Source organism: Vespula vulgaris, chromosome 15 (genome assembly GCF_905475345.1).
Source record: "Vespula vulgaris chromosome 15, iyVesVulg1.1, whole genome shotgun sequence".
Lineage (NCBI taxonomy): Eukaryota > Metazoa > Arthropoda > Insecta > Hymenoptera > Vespidae > Vespula > Vespula vulgaris.
In genome coordinates this window covers 1,557,501-1,577,123 of record NC_066600.1, presented here as the reverse complement: position 1 = coordinate 1,577,123, position 19,623 = coordinate 1,557,501, and the positions used below count along the sequence as shown (strand labels likewise).

The window sequence follows — 19,623 nt, the reverse complement described above, 5'->3', positions numbered from 1 at the left end:
TCTAATGCAAAAAGTATTTTGAAAATATCTGCCGCATATTTCATGCATCTGCATCTTCGATTTTCTTTTATCGATGTGAACGAAAGAGTCTTATTAGATAGATATACTAATATCTTCATGCATGTAAAAAATATTCGATGTAAAGTGCGTTGCACTTAAAAAACATTTCAACATATCCGATAAGAAGGAGGTAAAAAAAAAGAAAAAGTGGAAAAGACTGGCAATTATCAGCAAAATACCATATCGCGAAATTTGGTGATTTTTTTGGAATCAAAAAAAAAGAAAAGAAAAGTACAAAAAGATTGACAGTTTTTGAAATGTTTTAAGAACGACAGACGCGGTTATTACTCGGTAGATATAGATTCCAGGAAGATATAGAACGAACAAGAAGAGAGGAAAATGAGAAGGTCGAGAAGGAGGAAGAGGAAAAGGAAGAGGAAGAAAGAAAGAAAGAAAGAAAGAGGAAAGCAAAGACACGTTGATAGATATACGAAAATGAAGAGAGCGAGAGAGACGACGCGTGTATGCTTCTGCACGAGGGAGTGAGTGGGTGAGTGGGTGAGTGCGTACGTTCGTCCGTGCGTACGTATGTGTATGAGTAAATGAGTGAGTGAGTGCGTGCGCGTGTAATCGTCGTAGGTTAGTTAAGTTAGGGGCACACGGAAAGTGGGGTACACGGTAAAGACGATAGAGATAGCGCTATCGGAGGTGTTCGGTCGTTCTCGGCTAAAAGCCGATGTCTCACGAAGCGGACCGAAAGTAAAGCGCGCGGCAGACGGTCTTCGCGCGCCGAGCTCTACGGTCGTGATTCGACTCTGGCGATCGACTTGTTCTCTTTTTATCTCTTAGTGTGCTCCATAACTCTAAATAATAAATAATTCCTCGTCATTATCATTCTCGTTATCATAATATCATTATCATTATTATTATCGCCGTCATTATATATATTTTTTTTTATTATTAATAATAAATATCGTCAGAAGAGAAATATTAAAACGTAATCGTTCGTGCGTCGTAGATATAAGGGAAGAAGATTATATATATATATACATATATATATTATAAACATTATATGTATATATATTATATATATATATGTAATAATAATATCGTCGTTCGCGCCTCGGTTTTGTTACGACGAATTTTGTGTGATCGATCGAACATAAACAAACAAGTTTTTTACGACCTCGTCCTTCACCTCTGATCAACGAAAATTTTCTACGGCTGTTGGAACATAGAAAATATACGTTTGTTGTTAATCTTCACGGACATAAAAGAAAAAGAGAAGGAAGAAGAAGAAGAAGAAGAAGAAGTAACAGTAGTAGAAGAAGAGAAAGAAGAGAAATAAGAAGAAGGAGAGGAAGGAAGAAGAGGAGGAAGAAGAAGAAAAAAAACAGTGAGAGTTTGGTGATGTGCGCGAAATCAACGAAACCAGCAGCATTCACGATGTCGTCGTTCCTCTGGATCTTCGCCCTGCTTTATCCATCGATCATTCAAGGTGCTAACAAACGTTTTCAAATCTTTTATTTTACCTCGTTACTTTATTCTTTCGTTTATTTTATTACTGTTACTATTAACGTTATTACTCATAAATTATTGTTAGTATTATTATTATTATTATTATTACTTCTGTGTTTATTAACGTACATCCAAATATCTGCTTTGTTTTCATTCAGGGAATTTCAATGAAGATATGTTTATTGTGTTAGAGAATTGCGACATCGATCAACAAAAAATTACAAACGTAATTACTAATCGACACATTGTTTTGCGTCCTTTTCAAAGGTTAAATATTATCAAGGACGTGTTAGAATAATTTACTGGGGTGTTTTTTTTTTTCTTTCTTTTCTTATGGAGAAATCGACGGGAAAGATATTTTTATTTTTTCACATGCGTCGCGTGATATTTATACGTAACGTTGAATGTACTTAATTACAATTAGTACCAACGAATCTGACTCCATTGCGCGCCGCACTAGAGCGTTATTTTTCTTTCTTTTTTTTTTTTAATGTTGTTAATAATTAACCGTTTTTCCTTATCAAAGTTATTTGCTTTTTCGTTAATTAACGTTTATCTCAGTCCACTGTCTCGTATAAATTTTTAAAGGTGTTGTTATCGTTAATATGCGACGTAATACACAGGATTTACTTTGTTCTTTTGTGATATCCATTAAAGATTCGTTTCGTTTAAAGTTTCAACAAAATTTTTGAGATTAGTCAAAAATTTCTCTCTCTCTCTCTCTCTCTCTCTCTCTCTTTCTCTCTCTCTTATTCACTTTCTCTCTACAAATTAACAGCGTAAAGTAGATCGTAAAATACGATAGACTTATATTTCATGAAAGCTTCTTTATTATGGCGATTAAGCGGACTTAGCTTTATGGTTGTCCAGAAAAGTCGATAATTTTAAGAAGACGAGTTTCTTTTTTAAGAATTTGATTCCTACTTTTATTTATTTATTTATTATTTTATATATATATATATATATATATATATATATATATATATACATGTGCGTGTGTCGGAACATTTTCGTTTTTATCGAAGAAAGGAAAGGAAAGAAAAGAAGAAAAAAAATAAGATTAGACGACACATAAAAAATTTCGTTTTCTTTTTTACATGAACCTTAGAAAGTTGGTTGCGATTTAGACAATAAAAATGCACGGTACCGTCGTTCGTTCGGTTCGTTCTATTCGCGTGTAAGATAGTACGTATGGAATAAAATGGAAGAAGGTACGAGTTCGATATAACTATAGCATAATCTATGATTATGTTGGAATATCGTCAGAGTAAGTTTACCGCTACGACCACATAATACTATTCCCTCTCTGTATGTAAGATTCTTGAAGTCGTGGCATGATGGAATAAATGATAAAGAAGATGGAGAAAGTCGTTCTCGTTTGCCTGCCTCGCATATATGACATTATCGTAACCATAGCTTCGTTTTGCGTGTGTGTATATATATATATATATATATATATCCAATCCGGAACAAAAATAAGTGGAAAAAAATACTGAAAGTACATATCAACGAAATTGAATCAAACTATTACTGATGTTAGATACTTGATTTATTATTAAATATATATATATATATATATATATATATATATAAGTACGTAGATTATCTATGAAATAATTGATAATTCATATCTGCATTTCTTTTGCGTTAACAAGTCGTCGTCTAACATCAATATCCCACGATATCGAAATATAAAAAGAAAAGTATAAGGAAAAAACGCGATTATAACGAATGTCTCGTAATACTTTGATGAACGAGTTGTCGTATAAATCTTTGATAGATCTCTAATACGAAAAAACGATTTCATTATTGTATTATGAAAATAAGTTCGTCCGGAAAAATAATTTTAAAATAGCTACGTCGAAATAGAATCAGTTGGGGGTGATAAAGAGGGGAGAAGAGAGATAGATAGACAGACAGATAGATAGATAGATAGATAGATAGATAGGTATAAATGTAAAGAAGGAAAAACGTTGGATCGATGAGAATACGTTACTTTAGCCTCACCAAGGAGTTACGGAATCGTTATCGATTTATACGCTTTAGGAGACGTGTTCAACATCATGGAAATGCGAAAGACAGAGATAGATATAGATACAGAAAGAGCAAGAGAGAGAAGGTGTGAGTTTAATGGTGGAAACGTAGATCGATCGATCGAATGAACGAACGAACGAACGAACGAACGAAGACGCTCTCGTTGACGCCGATGACGACGACATTACGTCGCGACGACGACGACGACGACGACGACGACGGCGGCGGCGATGGCGGTGGCGGCGGCTATTAGTCTCGATTTTTTTCTTATTTTTTTTTTTTTTCGAGTCGACCGATCGCTCTCATTTTCTCTTCTCCTCCTCCTCCTGCTCCTCTTTCTCTTCCTCCTACTTCTCTTTCTTCCTCTTTTTTCCCCCTTCTGTATTTTATTGTCAAGGTCACGGTCAATACGTCCAACCGATCGAAACGTCGCTCCTTTCGTTTCTCATTTTTTCTTTGCGATTCTTTCATTTTTGTTTGGGTCAAGAATCTTTTTCTTTAATCTTGTTAGAATATAATAATCTCTATTTTTTTTTCGTTTCTATTCTTTTTCTTCTATATATATATATTTTTTTTCTATTTTTATATTCGATCGATCAATAACACTGCGAGGTTTTATGAAAAAAAAATATTATAGAATAAAAAGAAATAGGATTGCTGAATCGTTTTCTGTCGTTTATTGTTTATTTCGATATTTATTTCGATGTTTATTTCGATATTGTATGTCACTATGCTCGTTTATTTTTATGGAGGTAATATTAAATCTTGATTTTCTCTCTGTCCAATTAGAACGTTAATGACGTATTGAAATTACCAAATACTTGATTGTTTATTTAGATATGATATGCTTCGTAATTCCGTCATTACTTATCGGCTAAACTCGATGCTCGTTACGTACGTATTTTACTCGGGCTATGTATTTCTTTTGGAAATAGGATTTCAAATAGATTAGAAAAAATAATCGATAGAGTATAATCGAATTTTAATTGCGAGCACTCATTCGAAAAGAGTAAGTATTTTTTGAATGAACTTCGACAGTTAACGCGTTTCACTACTCGTATATGTATTAGGGTAGGTATTAGTGTATTGAAAGCATGAAAAGGCTCGTTTAAAAGCTAACCCATAGAATCATCGAGTTTTCGTTCGCTTTGAAATTGGTTTTTTTCTTCTCTTTCTCTCTCTTTTTTCCTTTCTTTTTTCTATCTTTTTTTATCTTCTTTTGAACGTAGACGTTAGTAGATATCGCTTATCTCACTTTTGAAACGTGTCTCTTTCGCGAGTGTATATTGTATGTGAACTCGTTCCGAAATAGATATCCAGATGAAGTATTATGAAATTTTTAGATATATCGAATTTATCTTAGACATAGGTATGTATCTATATGTGTACATATATGTACATGTGCACTAAAGAACCTTTGATAAGCTAATTTATGAGTAGAATCATCGCGACTAGTGACTCACTTAATCAGTCACTCATACTGGGGTCATTTTGAACAGAATTCGAAGGTAATTATATTTTATCTATTATTTGACCGTAAAAATATGAAAACAATGGTACGGTTTTTAAATTATTTCATTCGGTTTTACTTGTTATCAGTTTGCTTCGCTCGTTCGTTTATTCATTTGTTCGTTCGTTCGTTCATTCGTTCGTTCGTTCGTTCGTACATTCGTTACTGTAATAATCACGTTTAACGTTATTTGAAAATAATATTTTATAAATTTCTCATAACTTTTCGTAAAAATTTCATTTTAGTAATATTACGATCGGGAAAAATTTCTTTTACAAAATATCATTAATGCTTTCCTATATTATATGTACCGTATACATGAATGAATAAATATACACATACACATATAGAATTAGAAACGACGAGATATTCATTTTTAAACTGTGGATATCGATTTTTTTCTCGATGCATCAACGCTGAACCTCTACAATAAAATAAACGCTGGATTATTATTTAAAAAACTGTTACATTCATATATGTATTTTTTTGTATTCTTTTTCTTCTTCTAATCATGCGTTCGAGGTTTTTACATTATTATTACATTATTAATAAATCTATCAATTTTATTTATTTCGACCACGTAATACAGGATAGGTCGAAATTTCCTAGTTTCAAATAATTTTTACCATACGAAAGAAGAAATAATTGACTTAATAATCTCAATTAAATAACAAAAAAATAAAAGAAATAATTGATTGTTAAAATTTCATCTATAGGAATTTTTAACCCGATCGTCGCGCATCAAATTAAATAAATCTTTCTTTTCATCCCTTTTTTTCTCGTTTCAAATGGTAATCGTTTTAATACTTTTATTCTTTTCCTTTCCTTTTTTTTAATATTATTTCGTGTTAGGGTGCTCTCATAACTCGGAAAGAGGAATATCGTAAAATAGTAAAGTAGCATTTTTCATCACGATTATATTTACGATCCGAGAATGTCGGTAGCTTCGAGATAACCGTGAAAGCTTTTGTAGGTTTGGGTTAACGACGTGCATAGATGGCATCATCCCCCAACGCGCTCGTAATATATCTTTCTCGATTACGAGATTAAAAGTGTGATATAAATCGCTAGATGGCAAATTCCTTTTTTTTGTTTCTCTCTCTCTCTTTTTCAGCTACCCATCGAAAGAGGTTTGGTCGAAATGTAGTTAGCAACAACGGATATCATCCAAAACGAAATCATTTCGCTTTATGGTTGATAAATTTTCAAACGTAATTCGTACGCTGAAAAAGGTAGAAAGAACATCCATATATTTCGTATATATATACACACACACACACACACATATGTATAATACATATGCGTATGTGTGTATGTATATATATATATATATATGTATGTATTTATATTTTATCGTATCATCGTCGTCGTCTTCATCGTAGTCGTCGTTGTTATTGTTATTGTTGTTGTTCTCATGATGGCAGTGGTGGGGATGATATATATAATACATACGTACATACATCGTTGGAATTCGATTACCATGCAAAACAGCTTCTCCAGTGTGAATTTTTGTTTTCTTTTTTTTTTTCTTTTATTTTTTTTCGTTCGTTCAAAGAGTCGCAATGGAAAAAGTAGTGAACGAGTTTGTTCTATATTTAAAGTTTCTTTTGACTGTATTCTATGTAAAACAAATATGGCTTGACGTTCATTGATCAAAGTTAACGGGGTAACTATTCGATACCTCGTTTTTATTGATTTTCACACTTTTTCTCTCTCTCTCTCTCTTTCTCTCTCTCTCTCTGTGTCTCTCGTTCTCGTCCTCGTTCTTTTTTCCTTTGTTTTTTTTTTCTCTTTCAATTACATTTCCTGTCTCACGCAATTGGAAATATTACTTGTCTCGTTGAGATATATACTAGAATATATAATAGATAAAAAATCTTGAAACCGTGTCGAATATTAATTAGATAGATTAGTTACATGTACGTATATATATCTGTTAATAGAGTTAGTTAAGAAAGTAATGGCGAAGGAAAGTTTAAGGTCAGAATTATACGAAACAGCAACACCTTTCGTTCTAAGCGGTTGTAACTTAACTCGTGCTCACCTTGGACCATAAAAGAGGTTTCCAGTAAAAATGACGTAATCGGGTTGTGCATTAAACTTCAAGGCCTTGACTTCGCGTGCATATTCATCGTGATTTTTAGATAAAAATTAATGCCTGAAATATAAACTGTGAAAGTATAATTTGGAATATGTGCGACCAAGTATATCGATCAGCATAATAAATATTTTTTCTTCGTTTCTTTTTCATTTTTTTTTTTCCTTTTCTTTATTTTAAAAGTGATAAGATCATTTGGACTCAACGGTTATGATAAAAGGATAAAAAGAGAGAAAGAGTATAATGAAAAATTGTTTAAAGTATATACTTGTAGTTTCGCGTTACGAGCTTTTCGATTTCTTTTATTCGCCTCGATAAGATTATCCTTCATTATCGTTACGCTCTAATGCGATTTCTCATCTATTTTCGAGATATAATTTTACAGTGGATCAGTTTCCGGATTTATCATACTGCTTCGGCTTTAACGATGTATACATATAGTTGGAATATATAAGTATTCATACAGTAGAAATGTGGAAATATACGCGAACATGTGCGCGTGTGTATATATTTGTCAAATAATAATCATTTCGTTTATACAGAACGTACGTAGGGTTTTATGTGTCATGAGTATCGAACGTGTTTTCACAGTATGGAAATGTTTCTCGGTAAATATCGTATGTGTGTTTGTGTGTGTGTGCGCGCGCGTACGTGCATTCGTCGTCAGTCTGTCGTCACGTAGCAATTTTTATGCTCTCATTAGGTTTAGGGTAGGAACGTCATATGTTTTTGTCGAAGAAAACAATTTACCCGGAAAGCCTTGTTCCACATTTGTCTATTCTTATCTAAATTTTGGTAGGTAATTTCGTAACTTTTCAACGTGCGATTAGATGAATATCATATAGATAAAAGAGAAAGAGAGATAAAGAATATACATATATATATATATATATACATATAAGCGTTATAAGGAACGTGCGTGCTGAGTAGAATAATTCTCGAAAGAAGAATGTGGGTTACGTCACACGGTGGTTGAGAATATAACGGAGCAGTGGCCTAATTACAATCTCTATTCCTCGATGCAACTAGAAAGGCAAGCGTGCGTAATGCATACGTATAAGTTAGTTTGTGGTAGACGATTGCAACATACCGAGTTATGACGGTGATAGTAGTAGTAGGCCGTGCGAACCATTCGTATTAGTCGAATATCATGTATATATGTATGTATGTACGTATATATGTATATATATATGTATCTCTTAGTTAATTAAATTTATGTATATAATATATAAATTATAGGACAAGAGCAAAATTCCCTTAGGGTTGCGTTCTCTACGTAGTTAACGTAATTTACGCTCGATGTAAAAAAGTGTTCTCTTTTTTTTGGATTCATTCTCTCTCTCTCTCTCTCTCTCTCTCTCTCTTTCTCTTTCTCTTTCTCTTTGCGAAGGTTCAACAGGAGGAAAAGGTAGCAGGATTAAAGTGGAAAACTTTGAAAAAGCGAACTTTAATAATCTCGAAGCTGGGGGCCGTTCTTAACGCGTCAAGATTTAATTACTCCTTCGTTCTATTTTTTCTCTCTCTTTTTTTTTCCCTTCATTTTTTATTTTTCTATTTCTTATTTTTTTACTTTTATCATTCATTTTTTATATGTTTTCTCTCTCAAGCTTCTTTTTTTTTCCTCCTTTTTTCCTTCCTCTTCCTTTTCCCCTTTATCCCGTGAGATCAGAGTGAATATCTCGATATAAACAAAAAAGTTTACGTTTATTATACAATTTTATTAACACGTTGGAGCCTCGTTACTCTCCACTTGTTCTATTGTATTATAGGTTAATGATGATGTTCAGTTAATGTACCGAAGTTTTTCGTAACAATAGCGACTAAATAGAATGTACTACATAATATTTATGTATTACTTTGTATAAAGTAGTTACACTTTAACAGACTACTTCGTGATTCAAATGGTACGCACTCTCTCTCTCTCTCTCTCTCTCTCTCTCTCTCTCTCTCTCTCTCTTTAATCTGTGTCATTCGTAAACGACTATTCCCCAGCATTCTTATCTCTTTATTACGTTACGATAACTCGAGGCGGTAGAGCGTTTAGCGCAAAAATCACGTTCCCACAGCTCACAGGTCCTCGAGGAAGAAGATATCGGTGTAATAGCGGGCAACAATGGTCCGTTCGTTCGTTCGTTCGTTCCTTCGTTCGAAATTTCCTCTTTCTTTTTTTCTCTTTTTCTTCTTCTTCTTCTTCTTTTTGGCTCCTAGCTAATCCCTTCGACTTACGTAAGATCGTTTAACGGCTTTTCCCCTTAAACGTGTCGGACTCTAACATTTTCAGCTGCTCACTCCATATATTCGTCTTACATATTCTATGTAACCTTGCGAGTCTACGTGTACGAGTGTGTATATGTGTTTGTGTGTGTGTGTGTGTGGTGGGAAGTCGATCCTTCTTCCCCCTATACTTCCTTACAATTCTCGTATGAGTTTCACAAAGGAATTGGAGAATCTTCGAATCGAAGGTGAGTCGTTAAGAGAACCCATGGCATAAGAGGACCCATCTATCTATTTATCGATATATCTATCCAGCTATCTTTCTCTATTCTCGAAGGTGAAACGCGTTACGTGACAGGTGTGTCCCACATTCACATTCACATTCACAGGTTCTTAACAGGTTCTTCTTCTTTTCCTTCTTCTACTACATTACTACTACTACTACTACTACTACTACTACTACTACTACTACTACTACTACTACTACTACTACTACTACTACTACTACTACTACTACTACTACTACTACTTCTTGTTCTCCTCTTTCTTCTTTATATTCTCTTCGAAACAGGTTTAGGTTCTTCCAAATTTTTCAAATTACTTTTTATGCTTAAATTTCATAGCTTGGTAATTATTGTAATTATTATATTTTTTTCCCTTCGTTGCTTAGAAAAAAAAAAGGAAAAAAAAAAGAAAAATTCGTAAGATTGCAACATATTTACCAGAGCTCATTCAGTTAAACAACGTATACTCTGGACAATGGTAATGGTCGATAGTGCCGTAATAAAGACGTTTATCGTTACCCGTTTAATCGATCTCTATATTATGCGAGAGATAGAGTGAGAGAGAGAGAGAGAGAGAGAGAGAGGGAGAGAAAGAGCCACTTCTATCTATGTAAATACGTATGCAGGATATACATACATATATATATATATATATATATATATATATATATATATATATATATATATAGACAATATGTATACGTGTGTCTCCACGCGATATCGCCTGTTTATGTATGCTGAATCTCTATCTGGCGTGAATCGAGCCTCTACTCCTCCCCCCATTCACCCAGCCATCCCAACTCTCCCGACAAAAGTACGTATCGCTCATCGTGGTGCGGCCATTCGGCCATAATTAATAGAATTCGAGGGCTAGTAGAGCTAATAACGCATTAACGCTGCGGTCGATGCTTCTGTATGAATAACACTCGACGAGACTTACTTCGTAATACGAATGGATATCATTATTGTAACATATTTATTTGTAGACTTTCAATTCGTTCCTTTTTTCTTCTTTTCTTTTTTCAGTTAATTAATTAATTAATTAATTAATTAAATTAATTCTTTCGAATGAATCTTGCTTTGCAACACTTTGACTTTCACTTTATTTATGTATATGAATAGTTCCATTATTCCATCTGTTTGCAAATATATTCTGTCATATATTTATTATTATATTAATTTCTTAACAGCGAATTAATAATTCAATGATATTCGATCTATCCATGGTAATGCATCTTTTAAACATAATAACACGGTTATGGTGATCAAGCCGTTAATCGGAAATGTTGGTCAATGTATTCGTAAATTCGTGTGTGCGTTTTTAAACGAATCAACGAAGCGAATCGACGATAGAGGATATCGACCTGTGGCTAAAGAAGAAGGAGTACATGGTCATGGAAAGGGAGTTAGTTCGTTAGGATTCGAACGAATGGTTTCTCGCTATTATAACTCGTAGCTTTCTCTGTTGTTGTTGACTGACCAATCGCGTGGTTAGGTAACACACCTATAACGTGGCCTATAGCCTTCCCTTCTCAATCGTTTTTAATGTGAGCGATCAAAAATCATGATTGCTTTTTTCGCTTCTATTTTTTTTCTATTTTAACTATTTTAACTCTTTCTCTTTTTTTTTCAAAAGAATTTTTTTATCTATTAGAGGCCTTCCAACGAAGCGTGAATCATCCGAAAGAATTTTTCTTTCTGAATGAAACGTCGTTTCTCTGTCTTTGTCTCTCTCTCTTTCTTGCTTTCTAATATCATCTCGGACATCGAATTTCGAACGGCAGCTGCGAACAAGGGCAAGAGAGAGATAGAGACAGAGACAGAGACAGAGGGAGTCCTTTCCAGGCGAATTGCCAAGTTTCCCCTTTTGATCCTCGGATTCGCATGATTTACCGTTTTGATTTTGCGAACGCCTCGTACGAATTTACAACACCGAGAACCGAGATCGTCTCGGTGATGCGAGTAATCATCGCCGAAAGCGGATAATCCTTCGATGCTATATATTTCCATGGTCTAACTCTCTCTTTCTATCTGTCTATTTCTCTCTCTCTCTCGCTCTCCATCTATCTCTCATACTCATACTCTCTCCGTACACATCCACGTACACACACAAACACGCTTGGTAGGGTAGCTCTCGTTCGTTCGTCCGTATGTTCGTACATCATCGAATTTTAATTGGAATTCAATTTCGCGCCCTAGTTTCGCGGCTTCTAGCTAAAAGCTAGTCATCGGTTTTTCATCGACGTGCCGTGCTCATCGAAATCTACTTAATTGTATGGAATACGTCAGGCTCTACACATATTTTCTTTTTTTAATCTTTTCGTTATTATTCTCTTTATTTTCTTTCTCTTTTTTTTTTATTTATTTATTTACTTACTTATTATTATTTTTTTTTTAATTCAAAAATCTTTTCTCTTCTGTTTTCCATCCCTACGCTTATTTCTCTTTTAATTGTTCTCTTCTTTTATTTTTTACAACACATTCTCTTTTCTTATGGGCCTTGTACTATCTTTCTCTATTTCTCTCAAACTCATGCAAGTCGAGTCACGTAACTTTTAGCAAATTAGTTGTTAGGAGATAAGACAAGTAAGTTTCATTGGATAGCTCGAGCCAGACTTGTTTCTTTCATTGTTATCGTTCTGCTCGGGTACCGTCGATGCTTTCTTAAAAAAACAACGAAGGAAACAGTGACATAATTGAAAATAAACTTTTGCCATATGAACTTGTAACATCGTTGGTTTGTTTATCGAGAAAATAGAACATTTTGAAAAATCGTTTGCCATAATAAATAAATTGCCAGATAGAGAAAGAGAGAGATAAAAAGAGAGGGAGAGAGAGATAGAGAAAGAATTTTCGTTTCGAATACATACATTAGCACGATTACGAGCATTTAATTAATACGATACATACACACACACACACGATATGTGTGTATATATTTATATATATATATATATATATATATATATATATATATATTCGTGAAACTCACCGTACAAACGTTGGAATTGGAAAGTTGTGCTGCTATCGATGGAAATCGAGAGAGTCGTTCTGAATTCGAAATCGACCGGGTTACGGTGTATGTCAATATTGAAAATGTATCGAGCGAGATAAACGTCTCTGTTATGCGATCTGAATTGCAAATGCAATTTGGAACGCGTCTCTCCCTTCTTGCGGAACTCGCGATCGGAAGGTACTGACTTTGCCTTGTCGTTACTCGTCGTTCTATCTATCTATCTATCTATCTGAAATAATTCGTCGTTGTTTTGATAGAGAATTAGATCGGGACAAGACAAAATTAAGATGGACGTAATCGAGTTCGAGTTGATCCATAATCAAATGTAATATAAAAAATATTTATTGATTTATTTATCATTCGTTTTGATTAATAGTAAGGATTTCTTCGTTGTCTCAAATTAGTTCATCGTCAGATATATATCATTAAAGGTCGTATCGCATTTTTGAGAAATATTATGTATTATTTTTATCATTCATTCGATGCGTATATATGTTTTTTAAATGAAAACAATTTCGTGTTAATTTTTTTCTTTTTATTTTGTATTTTCTCTCGCCATTCTTTTTCTCTCGTCTTCTCTTTCTCTTCTTGCTGTACAAAATGAATATTAATGAATCGAATATGCAAATATAAATTTGGGATTAATATAGAGAAATAAGAATTTAAAATGTTGGTAAAAAGTTTGTCCAACCTGTGTTGTACATGCGTCTAAGTATAGGGCGGAAAAAAGAAAGGAAAAAAAGGGAGCAAAAAAAGAAAAAGCGAAAAGAAAAAAAAAGCAAAAAAGGAAAGAAAAGAAAAAAAAGAGAGAGAGAGAAAAAAAGAAAATACGTAAATCGACGCATGGATTTGTGGTAGGGAACGAGAAGGGCCACCAGGGAGAGAATCGACTTGGTTCTCGTATATCACTATCATTTTTTTCCGACATAAAATCGATGTCGACCAACCAGCGTATGGCGGCCGGCGCTATTTCGTAAAATATGTCCCGCATAATTTAGAATACATAGGACAGAACCAACGGTACCTCCCCACCTATCTTTCTTCTTCATTTCTATATAGCTATGCTATAACTGGATAATCAGAAATAGTCCTTTTAGATTTCGATTATCGATCTCATTTATTTTAAACTTATCGACAAATTGAATAATCAACTTGAAAGAAAGATTCTCTCTCTCTCCCTCTTTGTTTTTTCCTCTCTTTTTCTCTCTTTCTCTCGTTCATTTTATCGTATGCATGATCTATCCATTAACATCTAATAAATATCAAGTAAGAAACAAACGAAGCATTGTCGTATTTACTGTAAAGGATGAAAGTCGTGACTAGTTTCTTTCTTTCCGTTCTAATACTTTCAACGACATAAAGAAGAATGAGGAGGAGCAGGAGGAGGAGAAAGAGAAGGTAGAGTAGGGTGGAGGAGGAAATGAGTGTAACGAGAGTACGCAGAGCCACGCTTAAAATTCATCTTCCTCGTAGTAGTCGTTCATTCGGTCCAACTCTACTTCCTTCTCTCTCTCTCTCTCTCTCTCTTGTTCCGCTTTCCTTCTCTTGCCAGATATAATTGCTTTTTCTCTCAGGCGATTGGACGTCCTATTCGACAAAGCGAGAAGAGTGCCCCTTGTCTTTCGAGTCGCTCAAACGTCACTATCGTCGTTTCTGCTTTCTCATTGCCGAGTTCTCTCTTTCTCTCTTTTTCTTTCTATCTCATAGTAACCAGATTTTCTCTCTGTAGGGTCGTTCAATGAGATATAAATTCCGTTCTCTCGAGTAGAAATTATGCTTGTTGTCTTCCTCGTAAATTTCAGTCATTGAATTATAGTTTTTAACTTGAGAAGACAGTAGTAGATAGGACGTAGTTTACCGAATGATAAAATACAATGTTTAAGTGTGTTAACCTTTTCTTTTACTATGAATGTGTACAACTGTTATAGAGAAAAGTGTATTGACCTCTCACGGCGAAGTACCGGCTGCTGGTGCATCAACTTGATTGTACGGATTCTTAATACACGCAACGAACGGCTTACGAAACCCCGTTAGCAATCGTGGAAGCCGCTTTAAGAAGCTTGTTTTTTTTTCTTTTCTCCTTTCTTTCTTTCTTTCTTTCTTTCTTTTCTTATTTTTTTTCTTCGCTTTTCCTTTTTTTTTCTTATTTTATATCTTTATCCATAAATGTAGTAAAAACGAGAAAATTAATTACTCGGAGTTAAATCGATCGAACTATATATGATATACATACAACCTTCCCTCTCTCTTTCTCATTCATGTTTTTCTTATATCATCAAAAGCCACGTCATCTTTATGCACGTCACTTCGATTCCTTTCGACCACTCGCAAATGCAATTATTCACGTCTCATCTTGATTTAAAAGAAGAGAAAAACATTGAAACAAAAAGTTAGAAAAGAACGTTCTTTTTTCAAAAACAAAGTACACACACACACACACACACATATATATATATATAAATTATACGTATCTTTTTCATTAGATCACATTCGCTCATTCAGATATGACTCGGAGCTAACGATGTGATCATACGAAAAAAAAAGAAGTGAGAGTCCTTGAACGTGTGACGAAAGTAGAAGGGAAGAAGAGAGGACTCATCGTTCCCTCGTATATATGTATATAATAAATATATATACGTATACATACATACATACATATATATATATATATATATATATATATATATATATATATATATAAAGGCGGATATACGTTCCACGACTGCAAATTCCGACGTACATATATCCACCATGAGGGACTGCATTCCGTCGCGTAACATTCTCTCACGGAATTCATATAATCATTTTATTATCCGAGTTACGCGGAAAAGCATATTAATTGCGAACAGAAGGAGGACCAAGGGCCCTCTCTTCCTCCTCCTTAGGGAAGGACATTCGAAAAGTACGACGTTTCTCTCTTTTTGGGACAAAGCCAAATCCGTCCCTTGCTCTCTCTCTCTCTCTCTCTCTCTCTCTCTCTCTCTCTCTCTCTCGCTGTCTCTTCTCTGTCTATCTCTTTTCTAAAAGTAGAGGATTCTGTTAAGGTGCCAGCTGGGTTTCCAACGTACAAGCTCGAACGTCGATTCGGGATTCACTTTGCAGGATCTTCGTCTTCAAGAGACGTTAATAAAGTCTTCCCTTTCTTTTTTTTTCTTTTCTTTTCTTTTTTCCTTTTTTCCTTTTCTTTTTTTCTTTCACCCTTTGATAAGGTCGAGAATTTCCATCCTCTATTCTTGGAAAGCACTAAGCAGTCTCTCTCTCTCTCTCTCTCTCTCTCTTTCTCACATTCATTCATTCACTCTCTCGACTTAGGACCATCCATTGCGATCATAGATCTGCAACGTCGGCGTCGGAGACGGTAGCAAGGTCGTAATTACCCTGGCGCTAGTGCACTCCTGGGAACCACTAACGTTACCACATCGATCCAACGTTAGCACATAGATTTCGTAGGATCCGCTTATGTTCGTGAACATAAACACGCAGAAGAGAAAATCCTCTCTCTCTCTCTCTCTCTCTCTCTCTCTCTGTTAACTATTCTATTTAAAGCTAATAGGAAATCTATAACTCGGATTTTAGCCAATTAATGGAAGTATACAATTTTCCGGAAGGGGAAAGATTAGAAATAAGTATTTCTAATTCGATCTTAGATATTCGACATCCTTGCGTTTTGATAAGCACTTAAAGGAAATGAAAAGGATGAAAGAACGTAATGTCTACCTTCGTTCTTAAGAATCGGTTATAAAAGGAATCAAGAGCGTATAGGAGGAGGAATATAGTAATATGCTCGGTTTAATGGTCCTACGATCAAGAAGGAGTAGGAAGAAGGTAACCATCCTAATTTCTAGTTCGTATTCGCCTTTAACACGCTAATGTCGTAGTATATTCGGTAAACGTTAACAACGTATCGTAGTAAAGGAAACGAAGGAATAAGGAACAAAGCGTGTTGTGGTGGTGGCCACTTTTACTCGCGGTCGTTATATGTACTTCCTGGAACGTCAGAGAAGGTACCAGCAAGGAAAGCCGGTCGAAGGGTTCAAGGCTGCCACTGGGTTCAACGTTCCCTCCAAGAAGAAAGATAGAAAGAAAGAGAGAGAGAGAGAGAAAGAGAAAGAAAGAAAGAATAAGAGGGAACGACTCCTCCTCATCCTCCTCTTGCTTTTGCAGTGCTTCAAAGGAGAATTAACTATTTACGTTGGACGATACTTATGACGAAGCTGAGAAATACCGACCGAAGTCACTATTATTTTCTCATTTTCGACGTAACATGCGAGTGTGAGTACGAAGAGGGAAGGAACATCGTTCCCCCTTACTATCGTTCGTTCGTTCGTTCGTTCGTGTTCTACGTTCGTGTTCGATTTTTCTAGCTGTTGTATCGAGAAACGATAGAAGAGATAATGCTAGTCCGTTGTTATCGATTCCGAAGCGAAGAAAGATACGCTATCGATAGGAACGTTGCTTTTCGTATTCGTTATCTACGTTTACTCGTATACTATCATTAAAATGATAAGGTTGTGCATTGCATCTTTTTCTTTCTCTTTCTATTTCTCTTTCTCTTTCTAAGGCTTTTAAATCAACTCTTCTCACATTTCCCTTTAATATATCATATCTGAAAGAAATAGGAATACAGTAGAGATTATCGGGAAATCAACGGGTAAATCTCGACTACGACAATGACGACGACGAGTTCGAGTTCTTTTTATCTCTCTCTATATATATATATTTCCTTTTCTACATGAGAGAAATTTAAAAGCAAATCGAATTCACGTTTAACGATTCGCGTCGTCGTCGTCGTCGTCGTCGTCTTCGTAGTCGTAATCGTAGTCGTAATATATGGTACGGATTTAATACTCTTATATAGACTATTAATCGGTCGAATTTTGATAGTTTCATTGGAACTCTCTAGAGATTTCCTAGTTTTATTTATATCCTACGAAGAGATTTTCTTTCGTACATGTATATATATATATATATATATATATATATATATATATATATATATATAATCGTTAGAAATAAAACTGGCAAATTTTATACTTCGCCGTCTTCCATAACCTTCTAAATCGTTTAGAACGGTCAATATCCTTCTGAACTTAAATTCTAGCGATTTCTAAATCCATATAGATATACGATAAATATATATATATATATATATATATATATATATATATATATATATACATACACACATGTAAATATATATGCAGGTACGAGTACGTTCAACGCTATATTTCATAGAGATATAAAATCATAGAGATAAAAAAGTGTACAAAATTCTGATATCAGTTTCGTAATCGTTTTGATCTCTGACAAATTTATTATCGAATAATATATTTCTTGTAGGGGGGATGGGAGGGGAAAGAAAAAAAAGGAAAAATACATCTCTGACGAGGGTGTGATATTTGAACGAAACAAAACGAAAAAAGAAAATAAAAGAAAGAAAAGCAAGAAGAAGAAAAAGAAGAAGAGGAGGAGGAAAAGAAGAAAAAACCCAAATTTTTCTTAGTACTATTAGTTATAGATAATAATGTAAAGAGTAGTCGACTGGTAACCGGAGTCTGCGCGACCGTCTCGAAAGGAGCCGAGAAGATATAACCGTCGAGCGTGTCTCGTGTGTTATCCGAGTTGGTTTCTCCTCCTCCTCCTCCTCCTCCTCCTCCTCCTTCGCCTCCTTCACCTCCTCCTACGTATCACCATCCATGTGTTCCTTTCTTCTCTCTCTTTCTCTCTCTGTCTCTCTCTTTCTCTGTTTCTTTCCTGTACGCTCGCGTATATGCTGCGTATATGTGTACGTGCGTGCGTGTGTGAGTTTACGTGAATCGGACACGAGAAAAGAGGGAGAGGTAAAGAGAGAAGGACGAAGCGGTCGGTCGAGCAAGACCGGTCCGACAGGTTTCTTGGCTCGAGGAGTAGGCGAAAGGCTTCTCTACTCCGTTAGCCTCTTTCTTCGGTTCTTGGGGACTCGACCAGGAGAAGCTTGCTCTGGTGGACACCTTTTCCTCTTACCTCTCTCTCTCTTTCTCTCTCTCTCTCTTTTTTTTATACGGTCACGAACGCTTATTCCAACTTCACTCGGAGTAGTAGCCTCCGCTTACTCGTCGTAACGGAGTCGAATTTTCAGCTGTAAAAGCCTCGAGTTATCTCTCTTTCTCTCTTTCTCCTTCACACTTTTTATTTTGTTCTTTTTTCCTTCGCTTTATTTTTTTTCTTTTTCCCTCTTCTTCTCTTTGTAATAATCTCTATCGGTAACTAAGAGACGCGAGACATAACACGTTAGACGTTAGACGTTTTAAACGTTAAACGTTGGTAAAGTTAAGGAGGTAGAAACTAACGAGCAACCTGTAAAAGAGTCTTAGTCATCGTCGTCTTCATCTTCCTCTTCATCTTCGTCATCATCATCGTTATCATCGTCATTATCATCCTTCTCATTCTCTTCTTCTTCTTCTTCTTCTTCTTCTTGACTCTCTCTCCAAAGATCCTCCCTCCAACTTCAGCTCTCGCATAAGCAAGCTTCTTCCTTCTGCATGTGACAAATTTTCACGTCAACCTCTTGACCTCCTTTCCTTCGACGAGATCACCATTGTAATAATAGTAGTAGTAGTAGTAGTAATAGTTGTTGTTGTTGTTGTTGCTGCTGCTGTTGTTGTTGCCGTTACTGCACCAGGGGTTTTACCATCCTATTCTATACGAAAGCTTCCGACTTTGCTTTTCTCTGCCACAAGGCGTGGCTCCATCTTTTTTCTTTTATTTATTTATTTTTTCTTTCTTTTTTCCGGGAAACTTGCCAAGATCACTGTTTATAAATGTCTCTTTGAGCTACCGACGTCATGCCTTTTCTTTACCTTCCTTTCTTTACTACATAGCAAGAAAACCAGACAAAATTGCAGTACTTTTTGGATATATAGTAACGGAGTTTCTCCTTCAGTCCCACACCTCTTTCTCTCTCTCTCTC

At 35.1% G+C, this 19,623-nt stretch overlaps 1 protein-coding gene across 10 annotated transcripts in view; it reads left to right on the top strand.

The window, feature by feature from the left end:
• Positions 1-763: 763 nt before the first annotated feature.
• Positions 764-19,623, top strand: part of LOC127069278 (fasciclin-3) — a 267,122-nt gene continuing 248,262 nt past the window's right edge. For 5 of the 10 annotated variants that reach the window (XM_051006087.1, XM_051006088.1, XM_051006084.1 and 2 more), the window contains exon 1: positions 765-1,498. In XM_051006087.1, coding sequence (XP_050862044.1) covers positions 1,411-1,498 — 88 coding nt within the window. In that variant the 5' untranslated portion in view covers positions 765-1,410. Of the gene's footprint in view, positions 1,499-19,623 lie in introns of all 10 variants that reach the window. The other 5 variants (XM_051006082.1, XM_051006085.1, XM_051006083.1 and 2 more) reach the window with 2 other exon arrangements.